The 27,027-nt window shown below is 41.5% G+C and overlaps 1 protein-coding gene across 4 annotated transcripts in view; it reads left to right on the forward strand.

Moving 5' to 3' along the window:
• Positions 1 to 27,027, forward strand: part of LOC128685596 (TOG array regulator of axonemal microtubules protein 1) — a 398,406-nt gene that overhangs the window by 95,626 nt on the left and 275,753 nt on the right. For all 4 annotated transcript variants that reach the window (XM_070087883.1, XM_070087884.1, XM_070087885.1 and 1 more), the window contains exons 3-6: positions 13,321 to 13,905; positions 16,449 to 16,596; positions 16,804 to 16,969; positions 23,370 to 23,436. In XM_070087883.1, coding sequence (XP_069943984.1) covers positions 13,321 to 13,905; positions 16,449 to 16,596; positions 16,804 to 16,969; positions 23,370 to 23,436 — 966 coding nt within the window. The remainder of the gene's footprint in view (positions 1 to 13,320; positions 13,906 to 16,448; positions 16,597 to 16,803; positions 16,970 to 23,369; positions 23,437 to 27,027) is intronic.

A 27,027-nucleotide genomic window follows, 5' to 3' on the forward strand; every position in this document is an offset into this window, starting at 1 on the left:
AGTTGATCAGTCCCTCAGTCTTGATGGTTTATCAGTCCCTCGGTCTTGATAGTTGATCAGTCCCTCAGTCTAGATGGTTGATCAGTTCCTCGGTCTTGATAGTTGATCAGTCCCTCAGTCTTGATAGTTGATCAGTCCCTCAGTCTTGATGGTTGATCAGTCCCTCAGTCTTGATGGTTCATCAGTTCCTCGGTCTTGATGGTTGATCAGTCCCTCAGTCTTGATGGTTGATCAGTTTCTCGGTCTTGATGGTTTATCAGTCCCTCGGTCTTGATAGTTGATCAGTCCCTCAGTCTTAGTGGTTGATCAGTCCCTCAGTCTTGTTGGTTGATCAGTCCCTCAGTCTTGTTGGTTGATCAGTCCCTCGGTCTTGATGGTTGATCAGTCCCTCGGTCTTGATGGTTGATCAGTCCCTCGGTCTTGATGGTTGATCAGTCCCTCGGTCTTGATGGTTGATCAGTCCCTCGGTCTTGATAGTTGATCAGTCCCTCAGTCTTGATGGTTGATCAGTCCCTCAGTCTTGATTGTTGATCAGTCCCTCAGTCTTGATGGTTGATCAGTCCCTCAGTCTTGATGGTTGATCAGTCCCTCGGTCTTGATAATTGATCAGTCCCTCGGTCTTGATAGTTGATCAGTCCCTCGGTCTTGATGGTTGATCAGTCCCTCGGTCATGATAATTGATCAGTCTCTCGGTCTTGATAGTTGATCAGTCCCTCGGTCATGATAATTGATCAGTCTCTCGGTCTTGATAGATGATCAGTCCCTCGATCATGATAATTGATCAGTCTCTCGGTCTTGATAGTTGATCAGTCCCTCGGTCTTGATGGTTGATCAGTCCCTCGGTCTTGATAGTTGATCAGTCCCTCGGTCTTGATAGTTGATCAGTCCCTCGGTATTGATGTTTGATCAGTCACTCGGTCTTGATAGTTGATCAGTCCCTCGGTCTTGATAGTTGATCAGTCCTTCGGTCTAGATACTTCATCAGTCCCTCGGTCTTGATAGTTGATCAGTCCCTCGGTATTGATAGTTGATCAGTCCTTCGGTCTAGATACTTCATCAGTCCCTCGGTCTTGATAGTTGATCAGTCCCTCGGTATTGATGTTTGATCAGTCACTCGGTCTTGATAGTTGATCAGTCCCTCGATCTTGATGTTTGATCAGTCCCTCGGTCTTGATAGTTGATCAGTCCTTCGGTCTAGATACTTCATCAGTCCCTCGGTCTTGATAGTTGATCAGTCCCTCGGTCTTGATAGTTGATCAGTCCCTCGGTATTGATGTTTGATCAGTCCCTCGGTCTTGACAGTTGATCAGTCCCTCGGTCTTGATCGTTGATCACTTCCACGGTCATGATAGTTGATCAGTCCCTCGGTCTTTATAGTTGATCAGTCCCTCGGTCTTGATAGTTGATCAGTCCCTCGGTATTGATGTTTGATCAGTCACTCGGTCTTGATAGTTGATCAGTCCCTCGATCTTGATGTTTGATCAGTCCCTCGGTCTTGATAGTTGATCAGTCCTTCGGTCTAGATACTTCATCAGTCCCTCGGTCTTGATAGTTAATGAGTCCCTCGGTCTTGATAGTTGATCAGTTGTGTTGGAGAGGTCTGAGCAAAGCTTAGACCTCTCCAACACAATTATCATACCATAAGTTATACCATGAATTAAGTTATACCATGAATTAAGTTATACCAAGAGTTAAGTTATACCATGAATTAAGTTATACCATGAATTAAGTTATACCATGAATTAAGTTATACCAAGAGTTAAGTTATACCAAGAATTAAGTTATACCAAGAGTTAAGTTATACCATGAAATAAGTTATACCAAGAGTTAAGTTATACCATGAATTAAGTTATACCATGAATTAAGTTATACCATGAATTAAGTTATACCATGAATTAAGTTATACCAAGAGTTAAGTTATACCATGAATTAAGTTATACCATGAATTAAGTTATACCAAGAGTTAAGTTATACCATGAATTAAGTTATACCATGAATTAAGTTATACCAAGAGTTAAGTTATACCATGAATTAAGTTATACCAAGAGTTAAGTTATACCATGAATTAAGTTATACCAAGAGTTAAGTTATACCATGAATTAAGTTATACCATGAATTAAGTTATACCATGAATTAAGTTATACCATGAATTAAGTTATACCAAGAGTTAAGTTATACCATGAATTAAGTTATACCATGAATTAAGTTATACCAAGAGTTAAGTTATACCATGAATTAAGTTATACCATGAATTAAGTTATACCAAGAGTTAAGTTATACCATGAATTAAGTTATACCAAGAGTTAAGTTATACCATGAATTAAGTTATACCAAGAGTTAAGTTATACCATGAATTAAGTTATACCATGAATTAAGTTATACCATGAATTAAGTTATACCATGAATTAAGTTATACCAAGAATTAAGTTATACCAAGAGTTAAGTTATACCATGAATTAAGTTATACCATGAATTAAGTTATACCATGAATTAAGTTATACCATGAATTAAGTTATACCATGAATTAAGTTATACCATGAATTAAGTTATACCATGAATTAAGTTATACCATGAATTAAGTTATACCAAGAATTAAGTTATACCATGAATTAAGTTATACCAAGAATTAAGTTATACCATGAATTAAGTTATACCAAGAGTTAAGTTATACCAAGAGTTAAGTTATACTATGAAATAAGTTATACCATGAATTAAGTTATACCATGAATTAAGTTATACCATGAATTAAGTTATACCAAGAGTTAAGTTATACCATGAATTAAGTTATACCATGAATTAAGTTATACCATGAATTAAGTTATACCAAGAATTAAGTTATACCAAGAATTAAGGTATACCATGAATTAAGTTTTACCAAGAATTAAGTTATACCATGAATTAAGTTATACCATGAATTAAGTTATACCATGAATTAAGTTATACCATGAATTAAGTTATACCAAGAATTAAGTTATACCAAGAGTTAAGTTATACCATGAAATAAGTTATACCATGAATTAAGTTATACCATGAATTAAGTTATACCAGTTAAGTTATACCATGAATTAAATTAAGTTATACCATGAATTAAGTTATACCAAGAATTAAGTTATACCATGAATTAAGTTATACCAAGAATTAAGTTATATCATGAATTAAGTTATACCATGAATTAAGTTATACCATGAATTAAGTTATACCAAGAATTAAGTTATACCATGAATTAAGTTATACCAAGAATTAAGTTATACCATGAATTAAGTTATACCATGAATTAAGTTATACCAAGAATTAAGTTATACCAAGAATTAAGTTATACCAAGAATTAAGTTATACCATGAATTAAGTTATACCAAGAATTAAGTTATACCAAGAATTAAGTTATACCATGAATTAAGTTATACCAAGAATTAAGTTATACCATGAATTAAGTTATACCATGAATTAAGTTATACCAAGAATTAAGTTATACCATGAATTAAGTTATACCAAGAATTAAGTTATACCATGAATTAAGTTATACCATGAATTAAGTTATACCATGAATTAAGTTATACCAAGAATTAAGTTATACCATGAATTAAGTTATACCATGAATTAAGTTATACCAAGATTTAAGTTATACCATGAATTAAGTTATACCAAGATTTAAGTTATACCAAGAATTAAGTTATACCAAGAATTAAGTTACACTATGAATTAAGTTATACCATGAATTAAGTTATACGAAGAATTAAGTTATACCATAAATTAAGTTGTACCATGAATTCCTCTTCAAGGGGGGCTCCTTGGCGTGGTGAAGAGGCTCTTGGTCTGAGGAATTAGCCCTGTCGGTCTTCTTCCTCAGACCGAACCTAATTACCCCCCATTCTCCCCTCCCCTATCCCATCCTCCCCATCCTCCCCTTTTTCCATTCCTCCTCCTCCTCCTCACCCCTCCCTTTTGCCCTTCCTCTTTTTAGCCTTCGTGATTTCTCCCACAGGCGCGCTAGTTCCTAGGTAGGGGAAAGGACACCGGGGTCGATCCCATTCCGTTGAGGTTTCTTGGCGGTGGCGTAGTTTGCCGTGGAATCTGGATTGCCTAGGGATGTCCCGATCCCTCTCCGGTATCCCGGAGTAGCTTTGGGTGTCTTTTGGGCGACGGGTGTATCTCTGGAAGCCACCTTTCGGATTCCGGGGGTGGTGGCTGAAGGAGGTATGCTTTGTGGCGGATATCCGGCCGCCCTCTCTTTTGTCCACCGAGGTAGCTCGGCAGATGTGAGGTTGCTATCCCGGATTGCTGGTTTACTGGCATGAAGGGTAGGGTATGGCACGGGTTCCATGCTGCATCTGCGCTACTAGCGGTGTCGAGTCCTCTTGGGCGCGGAGGGAGATTTCCGGCCCTTTCATTCCTCCTGAGAACTATTCCTCCCCGCTCCCCCCTTTTTTTATTCTTTTTTTTGTTTTTATTTTCTTTTCTTCTTTCTTTTTTTTTCTTAAAAACAAAAAGCAAAGGAGTAACCTAACCATGGCAGCCCTAGTCCATGAAACCACTACCCCCGGGCCCCTTCTTGATACCGCACCCCATTCTGACCCTGCCTTGTGTTTAGACCACTCTTCGGACACTCCTGATGCCCCTGTACCTCTTGCTGGTGCTGTTTCCTCACCCGCTTCAGGTACCGGGGCTTCGACTGACTCCTTCGATTTGTCTGAACTCCGCTCTCCTTTGACTATGCTTCCGGCTTCTCCCTCTACGGTACGGCAATTTTCGAATCGCCCACCCATTTCATGCCGGACCAACTCCGGTCCTACTCCTAAACGCCAACGTCAATCTCCTGATGATGCTCCGTCGTTACCTTCCCATTCTACTCGGAAACGACCGACACGTCAAGCACTCCCTCTCCACGCTCAGTTTCGGACCACACAATGGACTAAATTCTTTACTTTAAGACCAACTTCTTCTTCTGCCTACCTTTCTGACCATAGTATTGCCAAAGCGCTCCTGCGTCATGTTGGCAGAGATATTTCATTTCACGCTCTCAAGAGCGGTACGCGCATCGTCACTGTCCAGAATGCTACCCAAGCTCATGATCTTTCTCTCCTTTCGAATATCGATACTACTCCTATCACTATTGAAAAACACCTTTCTCTCAATTCTTGTAGTGGTACTGTCATTCTGCCCCATACCATAGTCCAACAGAATTTCCAGTCATGTGGCAATGACATTTTTGAACAGCTGGAACTCCAGGATCTCCCAATCCTCAAAGTAGACACTTATGTCCTTCCTGCCCGGGGGCGGAGACGTTACCCTTGCAATGTGGCTCGTTTAACTTTTGACAGCCGAGAACTCCCGTCCTCTGTATATGTCGCGGGACATCGGTTACAAGTTCGAAAGGTGATACCTACACCGCAACAATGTAGAAATTGCTGGCGTTTTGGTCACCCAGCGAAATATTGCAGATCTATGGCCGAATGCCCAGTCTGTGGTGCCGACAACCATTCTAATACATCTTGCAGTCAACCTCCATCTTGCCTTAATTGTAATGAAGCTCACCCTTCGTACTCCCGCCGTTGCCAGGTCTACTTAAATGAACGTGAAATCCGTTGCCTCAAAGAGGCAGAAGGTCTCCCTTATGCTATGGCAGTTACTCATCTCCGCCTCCAAGGGAGACTACCCCGTGTTTCTTATTCTCGTGTTTCCAAACATCCCCCCACTTCTGGGGTCCCATCTTCTGCAGCCTCCTCTGTTGTTACCCCTCCCATAGCCATTACGGCATCTAATCCTTTTGCTGTCCTTGGCTCTGACGTCCCGACTACAACTCAGTCTGTTCTCACATCTTCGCGTCCTTCCTCACAAGCCCCAGTATCGACAAGACCTCGTACGACACCTAATACCAATCGCCCCTCTACTCAGAAGTCCAAAAAATCCACATTGCTCAAATCTTCTTTGCCCCTTCCTTCCCTTCTTCCACCTCCACACGTTACCTTTCCAGTCTCTGTACCTAGTTCTTCCCCTCTCTCTGGCTCTATTACAAGTGTGGAGATTCACCCTCCTCCTCGTACTATGCCTTCCACCCCCGTCCCCTCCCAAGTTTCTCCCTCTTCTGTCACCTCCCAGGTTTCTACCTCTTCTGTCCCCCCCCACACTTCATCTCCAGTCCCTTACACTTTTCCCTCCCCCTCTACTTTGGTACAGTCCATTACTGTCCCAATCTTTACTCACCCTCCTCCTCCTATCTCCAATATGGTTTCCCATACATCTTTGAATTCAGAAACACTTGAAGCCATTTCAGAATATATTGCAGAGACTAAACCTTCAATGGACACTGATTCACTTCCTGTTCCTTCTCTTCCCTCTCCTCCATCTTCACAACCCCATTCTTCGCAACGCTCCGTTCCTTCGCTACTTGAACATCTTCCAATGCCACCACACGTTGACTTTTCTAACCCCTCTACTCCGTAGGTGCCTTTACCTACAGATTCCTGATATTTTCTTCATCGCCAATCATGGCCTATTTACAGTGGAATATCCGCGGCCTCAGGGGTAATCGGGGTGAGCTTCAGATGTTGCTTTCCAGGTTTTCCCCTGTTGGTGCTTGCTTACAAGAACCAAAATTACACTCGGCTGTTTTCCAACCTATCTCAGGCTATAATTTATTGTATTCTTCGGATCCTTTCTCAGATGGGACCTTTAATGAAAGTGCCCTTCTTCTACGCAATGATATTCCGTACTGTCAACTATTTGTCCATACCTCGCTGCATTACACTGCAGCCCGTATCCACTTGAATAAGTGGTTTACAATATGTTCTTTATATCTCTCTCCTTCTCGAGCATTTTCTATCCCAGACTTTGCCTTTCTTGTTTCATCCTTACCACCACCACTTCTGTTACTTGGTGATTTTAATGCCCACCATTTCCTCTGGGGGGGGTCTCATTGTGACTCACGTGGCATTCAGTTGGAGGCTTTTCTTGCCTCTCACCCCCTCCATGTTTTAAATACGGGTACTCCCACCCATTTTGATCCTCGTACTCATACTCTCTCTTGCATCGATCTATCAGTCTGCTCTTCCTCCACTGCACTAGACTTCACCTGGTCTGTTCTACCAGACTTACATGACAGCGATCATTTTCCGATCATTCTTACTTCTCCTTCCTATTCACCACCTTCCCGTAGCCCTCGCTGGCAATTTGATCGGGCAAATTGGGATCTTTACTCACACCTCACTGCTTTTAGTGAGGTTCCTTCTTCATCCTCCATTGATGAGCTCCTACACATCTTCTCGACATCAGTTTATACCGCAGCTTCTCATTCTATACCCCAAACCTCAGGCAGGCATTCTCAGAAGTGCGTGCCTTGGTGGTCTCCTGCTTGTGCTCGTGCAGTACGTTTGAAACGTGCTGCATGGGGCAGGTACCGGTACAATAGAACCGCTGAGAGACTTGTTGATTTTAAGCAGAAGCGTGCGATCGCTCGCCGTGTCATCCGTGAAGCTAAACGCACTTGTTGGCGAGACTATGTTTCCACCATCACCTCTGCTTCTTCTATGAGTGCAGTCTGGAAAAAAGTGAGGAAATTGAGTGGTAAATACTCTCCTGACCCGGCTCCTGTTCTACGGGTCACTGGTGTTGATATAGCAAACCCTCTCGACGTTGCCATTGAACTTGGCACACATCTGGTCCGTATTTCCCGAGGGCTCCATCTATGCCCCTCGTTTCTTTCCTCAAAGTCTGCCAGAGAGTTAGTACCCTTGGACTTTTCTTCTCTCGGAGAAGAACAGTATAATGTGCCTTTTACACTTCAAGAACTGGAGGCAACGCTCTCAGCTTGCCGATCATCGGCAGCTGGGCCTGATGACATTCATATTCGTATGTTACAACATTTACATCGGTCAGCCCTTGTAGTCCTCTTACACCTCTTCAATCTTATTTGGGCACAAGGAGTTCTTCCCCAGCTGTGGAAATCTGCCATTGTTCTCCCTTTCCGCAAACCGGGTACTACAGGACATGATGCCTCCCACTATCGCCCCATCGCTCTTACAAGTGCAGTTTGCAAAGTGATGGAACGCCTCGTAAATCGACGTTTAATGTGGTATTTAGAGACTCACAACAGTCTCTCCGCTAGTCAATATGGCTTTCGTAAGGGTCGTTCTACCATAGACCCCTTACTACGCTTGGATACGTATGTTCGTAATGCCTTTGCGAATAATCACTCGGTTATTGCCATATTTTTTGACCTTGAGAAGGCATATGACACAACTTGGAGGTATAATATTTTGGCCCAGGCCCATTCCTTAGGCCTCCGAGGCAATCTACCATCCTTCCTTAAGAACTTTTTAACTGACAGACATTTCCGTGTTCGAGTCAATAATGTTCTTTCCCCGGACTTCGTCCAAGCTGAAGGTGTCCCTCAGGGATGTGTTCTAAGCACAACACTTTTTCTCCTTGCTATAAATGATTTGGCCTCTGTTCTTCCACCCAATATTTGGTCATCACTCTATGTTGATGACTTCGCTATTGCTTGTGCAGGCGCTGACTGTCACCTTATTGCAGTTTCTCTCCAGCATGCGGTCGACCGTGTTTCCACTTGGGCCACCACACATGGGTTTAAATTTTCAAGTACCAAAACTCACCAAATTACTTTCACTAGACGCTCTGTTATCTCCGATCATCCTTTGTATCTCTATGGCTCCCGTATCCCCGAACGTGATACAGTCAGGTTTCTAGGCCTTCTCTTTGACCGTCGGTTAACCTGGAAACCTCACATTACCTCTCTGAAGGCAACTTGTCACAGCCGGCTAAACCTTCTTAAAACCCTTGCTCATCTTTCCTGGGGAGCTGATCGTCGAACTCTGCTTCGCCTACATTCAGCCCTCGTTTTATCGAAACTCGATTATGGTGACCAGATTTATTCCGCGGCCTCTCCTGCTACTCTCTCTAGCCTTAACTCTATCCATCACCAAGGCTTACGTTTGTGCCTTGGTGCTTTTCGCTCTTCCCCTGTTGAGAGCCTCTATACAGAAGCAAATGTTCCATCCTTGTCTGATCGCCGTGATGCCCATTGCCTTCGTTACTATGTACGCTCTCACGATCTACACAATCCTTCCATTTATAGAATGGTCACCGATATTAGTAGACATTCTTTATTCGTTCGCCGCCCCTGTTTGCTCCGTCCCTTTTCTCTTCGCCTACTTTCACTCTTGTCTTCCCTTCAGTTACCACCTTTATATGTTCATGTAGCATCTCACTTTTCCCTACCCCCCTGGGAAGTTCCAGCTGTTCGGGTCTGTTCTTTCTCACTCCCTTGCTCGAAAGCTCAACTGCCTACGGTGGCTTCCCGCTCTCTTTTTCTTGATCACTTCCACTCTCATTCTCATGCCACCGCTGTGTACACAGATGGCTCTAAGTCTTCAGACGGCGTCGGATTCGCAGCAGTGTTTCCGGACAGCGTCGTACGAGGGCATTTACTATCTTCAGCTAGCATTTTTACTGCTGAACTGTATGCCATTCTTGCAGCACTTATTCGTATCGCATCTATGCCTGTGTCATCATTTGTAGTAGTCTCAGACTCCCTTAGTGCTCTACAGGCTATACGAAAATTTGATACATCTCATCCCCTAGTTCTCCGTATCCAACTTTGGCTACGCCGTATCTCTACCAAACATAAAGATATTGTTTTTTGTTGGGTCCCTGGTCATGTCGACGTACAGGGCAATGAACAGGCAGACACTGCTGCGCGGTCAGCAGTATATGACCTACCAATTTCCTATCGAGGTGTTCCATTTCTGGACTATTTTGCTGCAATAGCTACCCACCTTCGCACCCGTTGGCAACAACGTTGGTCAACTCTGCTCGGTAACAAACTTCATTCTATTAAACCGAGCATAGGTTACTGGCCGTCTTCTTGTCATCAGTGCCGAGGTTGGGAGACCACTCTCTCCCGCCTTCGCATTGGCCACACTCGTCTTACTCATGGGTATCTCATGGAGAGGCACCCTGTTCCTCTCTGTGAGCAGTGTCAAGTTCCAGTATCGATTAGCCACATTCTGTTAGACTGCCCTCTCTATCAACGAGCACGCAGAATTTACCTCCAACGTCGTCTTCGTTCTCCTACTCTCTCTTTACCTTCCCTTCTTGCTGATGGACCCTCCTTTAATCCTGACTCTCTCATTGACTTCTTGACAACGACTGATTTACTCCACAAACTCTGATGATACTTTTCGCACTCCCCTCAGCCCTTTCTGGTTCAGTCTCTTGCTGCCCTTTACCCTTTCACCATCCACTGCCCCGCTGTTATCCGTAACCTGTTGCTCATCGATCTCCCTTTTGCCACCTGATGCCCTCGCTTAATTCCTGCCCTGCAGCGCTGTATAGTCCTTGTGGCTTAGCGCTTCCTTTTGATTATAATAATAATAATGTACCATGAATTAAGTTATACCAAGAATTAAGTTATACCATGAATTAAGTTATACCAAGAATTAAGTTATACCAAGAATTAAGTTACACTATGAATTAAGTTATACCATGAATTAAGTTATACCAAGAATTAAGTTATACCAAGAATTAAGTTACACTATGAATTAAGTTATACCATGAATTAAGTTATACCATGAATTAAGTTATACCATGAATTAAGTTATACCAAGAATTAAGTTATACCATGAATTAAGTTATACCAAGAGTTAAGTTATACCAAGAGTTAAGTTATACCAAGAATTAAGTTATACCATGAATTAAGTTATACCATGAATTAAGTTATACCAAGAATTAAGTTATACCAAGAATTAAGTTATACCATGAATTAAGTTATACCATGAATTAAACTATACCATGAATTAAGTTATACCATGAATTAAGTTATACCATGAATTAAGTTATACCATGAATTAAGTTATACCATGAATTAAGTTATACCAAGAATTAAGTTATACCAAGAATTAAGTTATACCATGAATTAAGTTATACCATGAATTAAGTTATACCATGAATTAAACTATACCATGAATTAAGTTATACCATGAATTAAACTATACCATGAATTAAGTTATACCAAGAATTAAGTTATACCAAGAATTAAGTTATACCATGAATTAAGTTATACCATGAATTAAGTTATACCATGAATTAAGTTATACCAAGAATTAAGTTATACCATGAATTAAGTTATACCATGAATTAAACTATACCATGAATTAAGTTATACCAAGAATTAAGTTATACCAAGAGTTAAGTTATACCATGAATTAAGGACAGATCCCAGACTTCACTTCACTAAACAGACAAGGCAAATACGATAGTAATTATGGATAGAATAGATTATAGTGGAAGAATGGACATGTTGTTAGAGGATTTACGTGCCTCTTAAAATTTCCAGATTTTCCTTCACTAGACAAGAGTGAACCAGCCAGCCAGTTATAGCAGTGCTGACCAGCACAGCCACACTGAACATTATCCTGAACCAAACATGACCACAATCATAGACGTATTTGTGAATCTTAACACGTAACGCGTGTATCATAAGACGTAACACACGTGTATCAACACGTAACACACGTGTATCAACACGTAACACACGTGTATCAACATTTAACACACGTGTATCAACACGTAACACACGTGTATCAACACGTAACGCACGTGTATCAACACTTAACACACGTGTATCAACACCTAACACACGTGTATCAGTAACACACGTGTATCAACACGTAACACACGTGTAACTTAAGATGTAACATGCGTGTATCATGAGACGTAACACATGTTTCTGATTACATCTAACACACATAACAAGTGACACATACGTATAACATGTGAGGCACATGACTGGTAATACACACAAGTAGCACACATCATAACACGTACAACACATAAGTAACACACAAAACGAAACACACACAAGTAACACGTAACACACATACATCCAAAATAAAGTCAGTCTGCATTGTATTTTTTTATATCATTAATAAAGACGAATTGTATTAGCAACATTAGAGATACAATGATACCATCATTATGAATGTGGAACTCACACGGGAGGAACGTGTGGTCTTCGTGAGAAGACCATGTTAGGTCGTCATCACGTGTGCATAAAAATATTGATGTTAGTGTTCAGGTGAATTACATCCTTAATGACCCACCTGCAGACGATAGGCTTGACACTTATTAATCTAATTGTTGTGGAAGGAGTCGTTAGTTAGTAGTGAATGACCTGATGATCTGGATGACTTATTGATCACTGAAATTGGGGCTGTTTTCCTCATCTTCTTTGATCTACTGTGATCATCTTGCATTTCTCAAGTGTTGTATAGTAATTACTGTTGGGGAAAGACATGTGTGCACTCATGAAGACATGTGTGCACTCATGAAGACATGTATACACTCATGAAGACGTGTATACACTCATGAAGACATGTATACACTCATGAAGACATGTATACACTCATGAAGACGTGTATACACTCATGAAGACATGTATACACTCATGAAGACATGTGTACACTCATGAAGACATGTATGTACTCATGAAGACATGTGTGTACTCATGAAGACATGTATGTACTCATGAAGACATGTATGTACTCATGAAGACATGTATGTACTCATGAAGACATGTATGTACTCATGAAGACATGTATGTACTCATGAAGACATGTATGTACTCATGAAGACATGTATGTACTCATGAAGACATGTATGTACTCATGAAGACATGTATGTACTCATGAAGACATGTATGTACTCATGAAGACATGTATGTACTCATGAAGACATGTATGTACTCATGAAGACATGTATGTACTCATGAAGACATGTATGTACTCATGAAGATACTGAGGACAAGTTTACTTACGAGTGCTGGACATAGCCGTGACGAAACTTTTTTTTTTTAGCAGAGATCAGTTGTTTAGTGTAAGAGTTGTTGTTCTACTGGACTTGTTTCACAGTCCAGCCTTATGTAAGGTATACTGCAATTCCCTGGGATCCCCCCCACCTCCCACAACAGTCGACTAACACTCAGGTACCTACTTACTGCAAGGTGAACAGGGGCAGCTGGTGTAGAGAAACATGCCCAATGTTTCCTCCCGTGACGGGGATCGAACCATGGACATTCAGTAACTTGTGGGTATTGTTTACCATTATCATGTTGACACTCAGTATATGAGGTGAGTGCGCTGTCAACCGAGCCACTGGACACAGCTTTGTAGATGCCTTGATCAGTGTATACGTGTCTTTTTAACTACAGTTTGTTGGTATCACCATTCTAGTTCCACCTGGTCCCTGCTGGTTTAGCTGTTCCCCGTCAGTATATTAATAATTAGCAGGGGATTATTTTTCTTTCAGAGAGACTGGAAGACCCGTTCCGAGGGCTGCGAGCAACTGTGGACGCAGCTCAAGTGCTTGGAAGACTTCACAGCCTTCCTGCCTCACCTCTCAAATTTCCTCTCACTCCTCGACTCTCTCATCGACGATAACAACTTCAGGATATCCATTATTGTCCTCGATATCTTCCGCATCCTGATAGAGAAGCTTCAGGGCGATCTGCCGACGTACCTACGGCAGATCGTCCACTCGGTGATCAAACAAGTTGGCGACTCGAAAGTGGTGGTGAGAATCGAAAATATGAAGGTCTTTCAAAAGCTGCTTCAGAACGCCACGCCAGCGGCGGTCATGCCCATCCTGTGTGATAATCTAGGCCACAGGTCACCCCGGGTGAGGGAAGATTGCCTCAACTTTATCATCTACGCTCTCATGACCTTTCCTAGCTATGAATTTGACCTGAATTACTTGTCGGAGAAGGTAAGCATGAGCGTGACTGACCCTAAGCGTCGGGTGCGGCTGGCAGCTCTGGAGTGCATGGCGGCCATTGCTCAGTTCCTGGGACCTGCCAAGCTGGGCCCGCTCATGGCCGCCCTCGACAACCTCGAGGTGAGACACTTTCAACTTTAAGCTTAGTTATTATTTTACCTTCATTTACAGTCTAAGAGCTATTGTCCTACCTCAGGTCATTGACAGTCTAACAGCTATTATCCTACCTCAGTCATTTGCAATCTAAGAGATGTTCCACCTCAGATTATATGAAAGCCTAGCCATGTGTAGTATACATTTCCACTCCTTGCCACCCCAAGATGGTACCCACAGCACTCGACTGGCACCCAAGTGCCTACAGTATTTACTGCTAGGCCCCAGCAGTCTCCTTTCACCTGGAAGTCTCCTTATCCCTGCTTCTCATATTCACCTATGCAGCGCTGTATAGCCCTTGTGGCTTAGCGCTTCTTTTTGATTATAATAATAATAATAATCATATTCACCTAGCAGTCAGGTGATCATGGGAAGCTGATGTAAGGACACTCGCCTGCAAAGCCCGAGAATCTAATCTGAGTGCCTTCGTTTGCGACGTGAATGCTTTACATTAAGTTATATGTCTTTAAAAGAAATCTAGGACAACTAGTATAAGGAGAGTTACCCATACGTTTCGTCCATCCCAGGAATCGAACCTTTAGTTATGCGAAAGCGGTTCGTACCACCGAGTTAAAGTATAAAATTGATACTGGGTGCTTGTAGAATTAACAACTGGACTTCCACCTTACAAAATGAGCTGTTTGCGACACTAGTTGTTCTCAAGCTTGTGGAAACTACCACTCCACACAGTATAATTACTTGCTCTAAATAGCCTGATTATTATTATTATTATAATCAAGAGGGGGGATGTGGAAGGCATTCAGGCTTAATTCGGGGAACTGGAGCACAGATCCAATTCCCTAAATCAAGAGCCCCTCACCAACATCAAGGAACCTTCCTTGAGGGGCTAAATAGCCTGAGACCTGAATGTAGCATACTTGTGTATGAAGCTAGGCACAAATTATTTAGAAAGGATTACAGTCAAGCTTTTGTAGATTCCCTCTCACATGGCCTCAGGAGCATGATAAAACTGATGAATTAGCTGAACAAGCATTAAATAAAGAGAATGTTCAGTATGATTTTATTTTTTTTCTAAAGGAAGTTTGTGAAAAACTGTCAGAAGGGAACTAGCAAACGAGTTTGAAGAAAGTAGAAAGTATAGATAAGAACTGACAGTTCTATTATCCATCATAATGAAATGTGTCGAATCAGACATGTCTTTAAAGAAAGTAACAAGGTCAGTAGATTGCAAAATGTTACTGCTAGACTAAGGCTAGTCTATCAGTACCTCTAGCAGTATGGTTTGTGTGGAGATGTTAATAACATGAAATACAAAGTGTGAACAGAGACGGTCATGCACTAGAGCATTGTATCTTTAGAGTATCCAAACATCTAACTTTGAGACACTTCCATGCAAACCTTTCAGGATATGGCAAAAACACCTCATTGTTAATAATAAGATGTCTGAAATATTGAGGTTGTATAAATCACAGAACTTGTGATGGCCTTCGAGTCCTGAAACTCGCAGGCTTACCATGGGTTCGAGTCTCGCCTGTTTTGTGATTTGCTAGCAATCGTGTCATTACGATTTTGTGAGACACTGTGGTAAGAATATATGTGGTTCCAAAGAAATAGATAATTTAGGGTTATTTTACAGTTAGGAGGCGGGGCCACGAACTGGAGCTCAGCCCAGAGCTCATATAAATAATTGCAAACATAAATCAAATAGTTACAAAATAATAATGGTGATAATTATGATAATTTTTTTCACAAAGTATACAATTTATATAAGACTGATTAACATGATTGGTACACTTCCTGGGAAGCCTCTGGTTATACTTAACATGATTGGTACACTTCCTGGGAAGCCTCTGGTTATACTTAACATGATTGGTACACTTCCTGGGAAGCCTCAGGTTATACTTAACATGATTGGTACACTTCCTGGGAAGCCTCTGGTTATACTTAACATGATTGGTACACTTCCTGGGAAGCCTCTGGTTATACTTAACATGATTGGTACACTTCCTGGGAAGCCTCTGGTTATACTTAACATGATTGGTACACTTCCTGGGAAGCCTCTGGTTATACTTAACATGATTGGTACACTTCCTGGGAAGCCTCTGGTTATACTTAGCATTTCTGTCAGTCTTAAAATTAACTTATAACTACTGAGCAGTTATTTAATTAGGTTAATATACAAGGATGGTATAGTTTGCTACATTGGTATCGTATAAGATATATGAAGCTTTGTATGTTAAGAGTAGTATTATACGTGACTCATTTGTATGGGTATGTCATCTCTTAAGAGTGTTGAGGCTTGAACCTCCGTCTGCCAAGAACAAGACATACTCGCTGAATATCTGTACTTATAAACAGAGAAGAAATTGAGATTTTTTTTTATATTTTATTTAAAACTATATACAAAATACATATAGGTAGTAACGTATAGTAATATGGTACAATGATACAGGTTATGAACAAATAATCAGCACTGGCACAAGACCAGTCATTAAGATTACTTTATATAATATAAAATGCCACTGTAATGTGTGCTAATACCTGTACAGGACAAGGATAAGGAGGCAGGTGCGTTGGCAGCAGTACAAGCACGACTGGCACGGCGTCAACTGCCCAGGGTCACACCTGATGGTCTCATAGAGTACTCCCTTGTGGTGCCATCCTCAAACAAGAGGAACAACCTCACTTATCCTAAAGGTAGTGTTCGTCTTGCTTATTATAAATGTTTATTGCTTGTTTATAGTGAGATTGATAGTGAGGTAGGGAGGCGTCTGTTAACATTACCTGATGTATTGTACCATCATTCGTAGCCTCGAGTTCAAATACCGTCCGGTTTATAAATAATTTAATAATTTACAGTCACTTATTACGATTTTTTCCTAAAGATCATTTACCTTGAGACAGGAGCGGACGTGGACTGGGTACTGGCTGGGTCAGGGGGCATTATGTCTGCTCTCTCAGGAGGTAACGGAAACCTCTCGTCATCTCTCTCCTCGTCCTTCGCTGCTTCAGATTCCTTCGTCAACACCCTCGCCTATGCACACCCACAATCTTCGCCTACTTTACCCAGGTCAGTTAACATTCGTTGTAACTGAACGATAATATATTTATATATATATTTTTAACAAGTAGTATATGGTGTTTTATGATTTTTTTCTCACTTCCCCCCAAACTCAGCTTTGTTATATTCTTAAATCTCTGCAACAGAACAACAAATACTTCCGTTAACATAAATGTTCTCTCTGTAAGGTGAAGATTTATCCACCCTCTGGCTTATATATTATTTGTCACTCTTGCATTTTTGTTGTGCTGGGATTGAGACGTTGTCTTTATATTAGGCAGTTAGTTTCCTCCTATCGTGATAATGTCGGCGGCTGCTACTTATGGTAACCAGTGTACTGTATCCATCTTGTATTATATACCAATGTGTAAGTAAATAAGTTTATTTAGTCACCTGTACACAGAAGTACGAAACAACCAGTGTGGTTGTTTTGCATATTGTGTTATCACCTCATCACCTGTATACTGTGATCTTATTGCATAGTAACATGTGACTTATTTCCATTGTAATATCTTATTATTTAAATCCTAGCTATAAGTTGCAGTAGAAATTAGTCATTATAACCTTAAAAGTTAAAATAGCTAAGTAACTCAACTGCGTGAAAACCAGTTACAGTAAAAGGAGATACAGCAGGGATGAAGTGAACTTAGTTATTTACATTAACATAAAAGAGATGATCAGCTTTCAATAGTACATCTGGAAATTTTGTGCGAACTTCCCCTTGTGAGCTGCTCACCTTGACAAGTAATGTTGACACAGACACCCTGAGGTAGTCCTCCCAGGCTCACTAGTGTCTCTTACAACATATTTCCGGTTACTACTGTTCTTGTAAGAAATTCCTAACTATACACGAATGAAGGACTAATTAATTTCGTGGTATGGAGTTCTCTGGTCCCCCATAATACCTCTTGCAGTGACGGACTTACCTGGTCTTCGTGTGTCCATCTGCTCAAACCTCACAGATCGACTAAAACCTAAGTTTTCCCAGAATATCATTGGCCAACTAATACTGAGAAAATTAAAGATCTGAAAAAAAATACCACGGGCGGGATTAGAACCCGCGATCAGAGAGTCTCAAAACTCCAAACCGTACTCACCTAATTGTAGTTGCAGGGGTCGAGACTCAGCTCCTGGCCCCGCCTCTTCACTGAACGCTACTAGGTCCTCTCTCTCCCTGCTCCATGAGCTTTATCATACCTCGTCTTAAAGCTATGTATGGTTCCTGCCTCCACTACATCGCTCGCCAGACTGCTCCACTTCCTGACCACTCTATGACTGAAGAAATGCTTCCTAACATCCTTGTGGCTCATCTGAGTCTTCAACTTCCAACTGTTTCTGTGTCCCCTCTCTGGAACATCTTGTCTCTGTCCACCTTGTCTATTCCACGCAGTATTTTGTATGTCGTTATCATGTCTCCCCTATCCTTCCTGTCCTCCAGTGTCGTCAGGCCGATTTCCCTTAACCTTTCTTCATAGGACATTCCCCTTAGCACTGGAACTAACCTTGTCGCAAACCTTTGCACTTTCTCTAATTTCTTAACGTGCTTGACTCAGTGCGAGTTCCAGACTGGTGCAGCATACTCCAGTATGGGCCTGACGTACACGGTGTACAGTGTCTTGAAATATTCCTTACTTAGGTATCGGAAAGCTAATCTCAGATTTGCAAGGCGCCCATATGCTGCAGCAGTGATCTGGTCGATGTGTGCTTCCGGAGACGTGTTCGGTGTTATACTCACGCCAAGATCTTTCTCCTCGAGCGAAGTTTGCAGTTTTTGGCCACCTAGCCTATACTCTGTTTGCGGTCTTCTTTGCCCTTCTCCGATCTTCATGACTTTACATTTGGCAGGGTTGAATTCGAGAAGCCAGTTGCTGGACCATGTGTCCAGCCTGTCCAGGTCTCTTTGAAGGCCTGCCTGATCCTCATCTGATTTAATTCTCCTCATTAACTTCACATCTGCGAACAGGGACACCTCTGAGTCTATCCCTTCCATCATGTCATTCACATATACCAAAAATAGCACAGGTTCTAGGACCGACTCCTGTGGGACCCCGCTCGTCACAGGTGCCCACTGTGATACCTCATCACGTACCACGACTCGTTGTTGCCTCCCTGTCAGGTATTTTCTGATCCATTGAAGTGCCCTTCCCATTATATGCGCCTGATCGTCTAGTTTCTGCACTAATCTCTTGTGAGGAACTGTGTTGTAGGCCTTCTTGCAGTCCAAGAAGATGCAATCAACCCACCCCTCTCTCTTGTCTCTTACTTCTATTACTTTATCATAAAACTCCAGAAGGTTTGTGACACAGGATTTGCCTTCTATGAAACCGTGCTGGTTGTCATTTATGCTTTTGTTCCGTTCCAGGTGCTCCATCACTCTCCTCCTGATAATCTTCTCCATGACTTTGCATAATATACACGTCAGTGACACTGGTCTGTAGTTTAGCGCCTCTTTTCTGTCTCTTTTTTTAAAAATGGGAACTACATTTGGCGTCTTCCATACCTCAGGTAGTTGCCCAGTTTCAAGGAATGTGTTGAAGATTGTGGTTAATGGGACACACAGCATTTCTGCTCCCTCTCTAAGGACCCACAGGGAGATGTCCGGTCCCATTGCCTTTGAGGTATCAAGGTCACTTAGCAGCTTCTTCACCTCCTCCTCAGTTGTGTGTATGTCATCCAGCACTTGTTGGTGTATTCCCTGTTGGTGCCCCCCCCCCCCTGTCCTGTCTTTCCAGAGTCCTTCCTGTCTCCAATGTGAATATTTCCTTAAGTCTCTTGTTGAGCTCCTCACATACCTCTTGGTCGTTTCGTGAGTTCCCCACCTTCTTTTCTCAGCCTGATCACCTGGTCTTTGACTGTTGTCTTTCTTGTAATGTGGCTATACAGCAGTTTCGTGTCAGACTTGACTTTTGATACTATGTCGTTTTCATACTGTCGCTGGGCCTCCCTCCTTATCTGTGCATACTCGTTTCTGGCTTTCCGACTGATCTCCTTATTTTCCTGGGTCCTTTGCCTTCTGTACCTCTTCCATTCTCTAATGCACTTAGTTTTTGCCTCCCCACACCTTCGGGTAAACCAAGGACTCACTTTGGTCTTCCCATTAATTTTGTTACCCTTGGGAATAAACTTTTCCTCTGCCTCCTTGCATTTTGTTGTTACATATTCCATCATTTCGTTCACTGACTTTCCTACCAGCTCTCTGGCCCACTGAACCTCCCGCAGGAAGTTCCGCATACCTGTGTAGACCCCCTTTTATAGTTTGGCTTTTCCCAATCGACTCCTGTTACCCTCTCCACTTGCATGTCTATTACGTAATCAAAACTCAGAACCACGTGATCGCTAGCTCCAAGGGTCCTCTCATATGTGATGTCCCCAATGTCTGAACCGTGGTTTGGTTTGTTTGCAATCATGTCATTACGATTTCGTGAGTCAAGTTAAAGGTCTGTCTTACTGGGGTGGGCCTGGGAAGAGGCGAATACTCCTAATACTTCGAGAAGTCTCTATGATGTTGTGTTCTCCAGGTCAAGTGTATGAATGCCGGTTCTCTGTGCTGCTTGATGCAACATATCTGATTGCTATCGTGTCTGTACTCCAAGAAAATAGCTGGAATCTCTCTCACCCCCGCCTTCGAGCATGGGGTTGCCAGTGCTCTAGCTAATATTCGCCTATATTAAAGGCCTAATCCTACCTATGTTATGGTCCTAGGACTAAATTAATAATATCTACGGTTATTTCTCTAATTCTAATACTAGTTACTACTGTATAAACCTACCTAAACCTTCCTTGAAGGGTAAATATCAAATAATATGTACAATCTCACTACCTCTGCCAACTAGGGTGTGTTAGTGTGGGTGTTAAGGGGTTGTAAAGCTCATATACTGTGAAACGTTTCGTGGAATGTTTTGGGAGTTATTTGGTATCTCAGTAAGTTTCCACAGTACACCAATGTTAACTATATAAGAAATTACTCTCCTCCCTTTCCGAGGCTTCATTTGTTAAGTACTTTTTAGCTTTCTTCCTGAACTGGCTCATGCTAGGGCTGGTTCTGACAAGTGTAGGCAGTCAGTTCCACCCATTTATTGCTGAATAATAAAAGGTGTTTTGAGACTTGACCGCCTACTGTAGGTATTACATAACTATGTTCACTTCCCCTAGTACCATACTGGTTTTGATTCCTGACGTTGACAAACTTGGCAGCAAGATATTCTGGACACTACTTGTGAGTAATTTTATAAACATGATTTAACTTCAGTTGCTTAACTCTATCTTCAGCGTTTAACATATTCATTTATTATAATTCATTCTGGCTTTCATGCTCTCTTGAACCCAAGCCCAGGATGAATCTCACCATTTTGTTCCTGGTGATTTGCATTCTGTCTTTCATATTTTTTCGTTAAAGAAGAGTACAATGAAGAACAAAAATAATCTTCATGACATTGTATAAGCTGTAAACATATGGTCCTGCGAGCCTCAGTAGGTACACACTTTGCCTTTCTATGGAGGTACTTTAGCCTTGCAGTAGCTTTTTTTTTACTATACCTGGAGTATACCTGGAGAGGGTTTCGGGGGTCAACGTCTCCGCGGCCCGGTCTGTGACCAGGCCTCATGGTGGATCAGGGCCTAATTAACCAGGCTGTTACTGTTGCCTGCACTTAAACCAAAGTACGAATCACAGCCCGGCTGATCAGATACTGACTTTAGGTGCCTGTCCAAAGCCTTCTTGAAGACAGTCACCTTATGTATGCTGGGAGACAGTTGAACAGTTTTGGGCCCCTGACACTTATTGTGTTGTCTATCAGTGTACTAGTGGTACCCCTGCTTTTCATTGGGGGGATGTTACATCGCCTGCCAAGTCTTTTGCTTTCGTAGGGAGTGATTTTCGTGTGCAGATTTAGTACTAATCCCTCTAGGATTTTCCAAATGTATATAATCGTGTATCTCCCGCCTGCGTTCCAGAGTACAGGTCGAGGAATTTCAACCGTTTCCAGTAATTTAGGTGTTTTCTCGTACTTATGTGTGCTGTGAAGGTTCTCCGTACATATTCTAGGTCAGCAATTTCGCCTGCCTTGAAGGGGGCAATTAGTGTACTGCAGTATTCCAGCCTAGAGAGAACAAGTGATTTGAAGATAATCATCATAGGTTTGGCGTCCCTAGTTTTGAAGATTCTCATTATACATATTATAATTTTTCTAGCAGATGAGATAGATACATTGTTGTGGTCTTTGAATGTGAGATCTTGTGACATTATCACTCCCAGGTCTTTCACATTAGTGTTTCGCTGTATTGTGTGGCTAGAATTTGTTGTATATCCTGTTACAGTTTTAATTTCCTCTAGTTTTCCATATCTCAGTATTTGAAATTTCACTTCATTGAACTTCATATTGTTTTCTGCGGCTCATTTAAAGATTTGGTTGATGTCCGCTTGGAGTCTTGCGGTGTCTTCGATGGAAGACACTGTCTTGACAATTCGGGTGTCATTAGCAAAGGAAGACACGGAGCTGTGGCTTACATCTTTGTCTATGTCAGATATGAGGATGAAGAACAGAAGGGGAGCGAATACTGTGCTTTGTGAAACAGAGTTTTTCACTGTAGCCGCCTGAGAAATTACTCTGTTTACTACTGCTCTTTGTGTTTTGTTTGTTTGGAAATTATAGATCCGTCTACCAACTTTTCCTGTTATTCCTTTATCACGCATTTTGTGCGCTATTACACCATGATCACACTTGTCAAAGGCTTTCTCAAAGTCTGTGTATACATCTGCTTTTTGTTTATGTTCTAGAGCATCCAAGACCTTGTCATAGTGGTCCAGTAGTTGGGACAGGCAGGAGCGACCTGCTCTAAACCCATGTTGTCCTGGGTTGTGTAAGTGATGGGTATCTTGATGAGCGAGTGAAGCGAGTGCTTTTGCCACCAGGCCACGGTTAGTTAGTTAGTTTAATATCTTTATTATGCACCCCATACCCATCCTGTGGGCGGTAGTCAAAATATTACAAAGGTACATAATGGGTCCAGGGACTGGACCCGGGCCACAGTCATTGTCCACTATCAGTTCTCCTGACATGATTAAGGTCAAAGGAAATTACCGGATATTTCAGTTAAGATACTAAAGTGATGGGTTCCTCATTACACAGCTATTTCTTCTCGTGCCACTGACCAGTGTTCATTACACTTGGATGTTTGGATATAATAATGTATTTAGCTTTATATACCGTATCTTGTAATGTTTGTCTTTATTGGCTTATCTTAGGCTATATCTACATAATGTACTTTTAATAGCCCCATGAAATCTGTGTGTCATCAAGACTATAGCTTTTTTTTATGCTATGTACCTAAAGCTCAAATTTTGACAGAATATGTGGCTTGCATTAAATTCTTTAGTTTCCGTTTATGTAATGTTGACGTTTTCTTTCAGAAGCGCCTTGCATGAGGAAAGTCTTCATAGAAAACGTTCTTTCTCTGATGTAGCTCTCAACACTGTGGTGAGTATTGTAATAATAATAATATTAAAAATAATAATAATTAATAATAATAATAATAATAATAATAATAATAATAATAATAATAATAATAATAATAATAATAATAATCAGCATCATCATCATCATCATCATCATCATCATTATTTCTACAAGTACATGATACAACTTGTACAGACCATAGCTGACATCAGTGACATACTGTATAGAATGCCCCTGGCTTTGATCCTCCGTCTGTCTCGCGCTCGGCAGACGGAGGATCAAGCCTCCACCACGTCTTGCGTTGAATGACCCATATGGGTTTAGCGCCTAACACGAATTATATAAAAAAATTAAATTCTGTGTAATTTATTAGTAACCGTAGCTCGACCGCTAGAGCACTCAGCTCACAGTGAGGTCCGGGGTTCGAATCTCCTCCGTCACGGCTGGAAAACAGTGACGTGTTTCCATGAGACACCTGCTGTCCCTGTCCCTGTTCGCCCATCAGTTAAAAACTGGTACCTGGATGTTAGTCGGCTGGTGTGGGTCGCATCCTGGGACAAAAACTGACCTAATTTGTCCGAAATGATCTGCATAACAAGCAGCTTTCTATAGAGTAGTATGTCATTGATGTCAGCTAGGACATGTACTTGCATTCAATAAAGATTATTATTATTATAATCAAAAAAGAAGCGCTAAGCCACAAGGGCTATACAGACTCAATAAAGATATTATTATTATTATTATTATTATTATTATTATTATTATTATTATTATTATTATTATTATTATTATTATATTCCTGGTGCTGTGTGTATGTGGTGTGCTGCAGCTCTCCTAGAAGATTATAAGCACTGGGTCAATATTTGTACTGAGTGTTCTGTGTATATACTAATAACAGTAGTAAATGTTGATATTTTTCATGTTGAGCAGATTTAGATTCTTGACTTGTGGAGGTGAGTGTTGTCTGGAACATGACTGAGTGACTGAGCATTCTGGCATCAGATTTTTGTTAAGTAACAGCAGTTTTTAAGATGAACTGTTGTTGATAAATGAGACACTTGTACAACGCTTGGGAATCTTTATTGCGGAAACGTTTCGCTAACCAGTGGCTTTATCAGTCTAGTACAGAGAAAGAACGCTGGATGATGTTTTAAAGAGTTTGAAGTAATCAGTCCCTCAGTCTGGACACGATGTGTTCGTTTCATCAGTCTTAAAAAAAAGGTACAGTACAACATGCACGGAGAAAGCAGCAGGTGAGAAGCAGCAGCTGGAGGCAGCATCACAAGTGAGCAACATCCACTAGCGGAAGTATCTTTTCTACACCACTTAATAATGACTTACTGACGTAGATCCCCATACACAATTACCACATGTGAGTCAAGGGTAGATCAGTAAGTAGTCAAGTATCAGTGAAGATACCTGAGGTACACACACAGTTGTTTTAGGTAAAATATATGCATTGTAATTTTTTTGTGCCCATTTGATGTTTGTGTTCGCAAGACCATTGTAAAAGATTTTATTTGCACGTTAAACAAAAACTTGTATTCATAGGTTAGTGGTCAGTGATGCAGAGTAAGTGTAGAATATTCCCAGTTTGTTTTTTTGTTATCACGAGTACAAAAATGAGACGAACTAGTGACCGCTATAGTTGAAGAAGAGTTTCACGCGCCAGTTGACCCTTACGAGCCTAGCGCTTCCCAGTGAATTTAATAATAATAATAATAATAATGGTAATACTACTACTACTACTACTACTACTACTACTACTAATAATAATAATAATAATAATAATAATAATAATAATAATAATGGTAATAATATAATAATAATAATAATAATAATAATAATAATAATAATAATAATAATAATAATAAGTGGGGTGAGGAGATCGAGGCTTGAGGTGGTGTGGGCATGTAGAGGGGAAGAACAGGGACAGAATGACGTAAAGGATGTATGAATCCTGGGTGGAAGGTAAGAGGGGCAGGGATCGTCCCAGGAATGGTTGGGGGCTTGAGCATCCAGCAGGCTGGTGTGAGCGTGTTAGATATGAGTGGAGACAAGTGCATTTTAATGAACGTGCTGTTAGAGTATGAGCAGGGTAACTTTTATGATAGAATTCAGGTAAACCAGTTAGTCTGACATGAGTCTTGGAGGTGGGATAGGCAGTGCCTGCACTCTGAAAGACGGGTGGGGAGGTTGCAGTCAGTGAGATAAACTGATTGTGATGTCAGTACACTTCTGGAAAGACAGCGATAGATTGAATGATGGTGAATGTGTTTTCCTGTTTGGGTCACCGTACCTTGGCGGGCGACGGGCATTGAGGTAAAATAATAATAATCATAGTGTAGATTAGTCCCTGCAAGATTTCAAAGTATAAAGCATCGAAGATAGATCACGTCAGCCGACCGTAAGCACACGCATGCATGCACGCACGCACACTTATACACTGTGCACATGCATACCGGTGTGCTCATATATACCTCTGTGCACATGTACATCCGTGTGCACACGGATGTAAAGGTTGTTGAGTAAGCAAATGTATAGTGTGATATCCCTAGACTTACTCGTCTCACTACCCTGTATGGCCACCTTTTTGAGCACCCTGTGGCTATCTATGTGCACCTGTGTGGCCATCTTTTTGGGCACTGTTTGGCCATCTTAATGGGCACTGTTTGGCCATCTTAATGGGCACCCTGTGTGGCCATCTTTATGGGCACCCTTTGTGGCCATCTTTATGGGTATCCTGAACGGGCATCTTTATTATCATTGGCATTGCTGTATGTTCTACAGATTTGAAACATACAAGTGTGGAATCCATTTTACTGATCCAGAGACCTGCATTGGTGGTGTATGAAGACAAGTGTCTTCAGTTATTGACGACACTTGTATCTGCCTAGCTGTGATTTCCGTGGACTGGCCAGCCAGCTGTGGTCAGGCTTCACTGCAAGATATCGTTGATATCCTCTTTGTTTGTGCGTTGTTTTCCTCTAGGACCATGGAGACCAAATTGGTCTGCCGATGCACTGCCGAAGAGATACACTTGTGTTCGGTGAGGATAGAGACGGCTGGGAAAAAATAGGTGCACAAGTGTAAATGATTCAGTGACTCGAGGGCCGAGTCCAGTGGTCAGGAAGGAATTAAAGAAAGTCAGTAGGTAATCCACGATGCTCTCCCTGCTATGCGAGTTCTGTCAATTCGAGAGAACCTTACAAGCATTGTTATGGCTATAGTCCATATATGAGATTGTCTTACAGAGATTGATTGTGGTCTTTACGAGAAGCTAGTCAGAAGAAATTACGAGGGAGCTCCACTGAATAACTCCGTCATTATATTTGGTATCATGAATCACAGTATTGTCACACGGGGTTATTCAGTGAATTAGTCAGAAAGTCTCATGTGCCTAGAGTCGTGAGACTTTCTGACTAATTCACTATGATGAACAAACAGTGATGTTTGTAAATACGGAGCTGGAACATCAAGATATTAACAAGGGAAACACGTAATATATATGTAGACTAGAGGTTGACCAGGTGTGTGTGTGTGTGTGTGTGTACTCACCTAATTGTGGTTGCAGGGGTCGAGACTCAGCTCCTGGCCCCGCCTCTTCACTGA

This window comes from Cherax quadricarinatus, chromosome 23, assembly GCF_038502225.1.
Source record: "Cherax quadricarinatus isolate ZL_2023a chromosome 23, ASM3850222v1, whole genome shotgun sequence".
In the NCBI taxonomy this organism is placed as follows: domain Eukaryota; kingdom Metazoa; phylum Arthropoda; class Malacostraca; order Decapoda; family Parastacidae; genus Cherax; species Cherax quadricarinatus.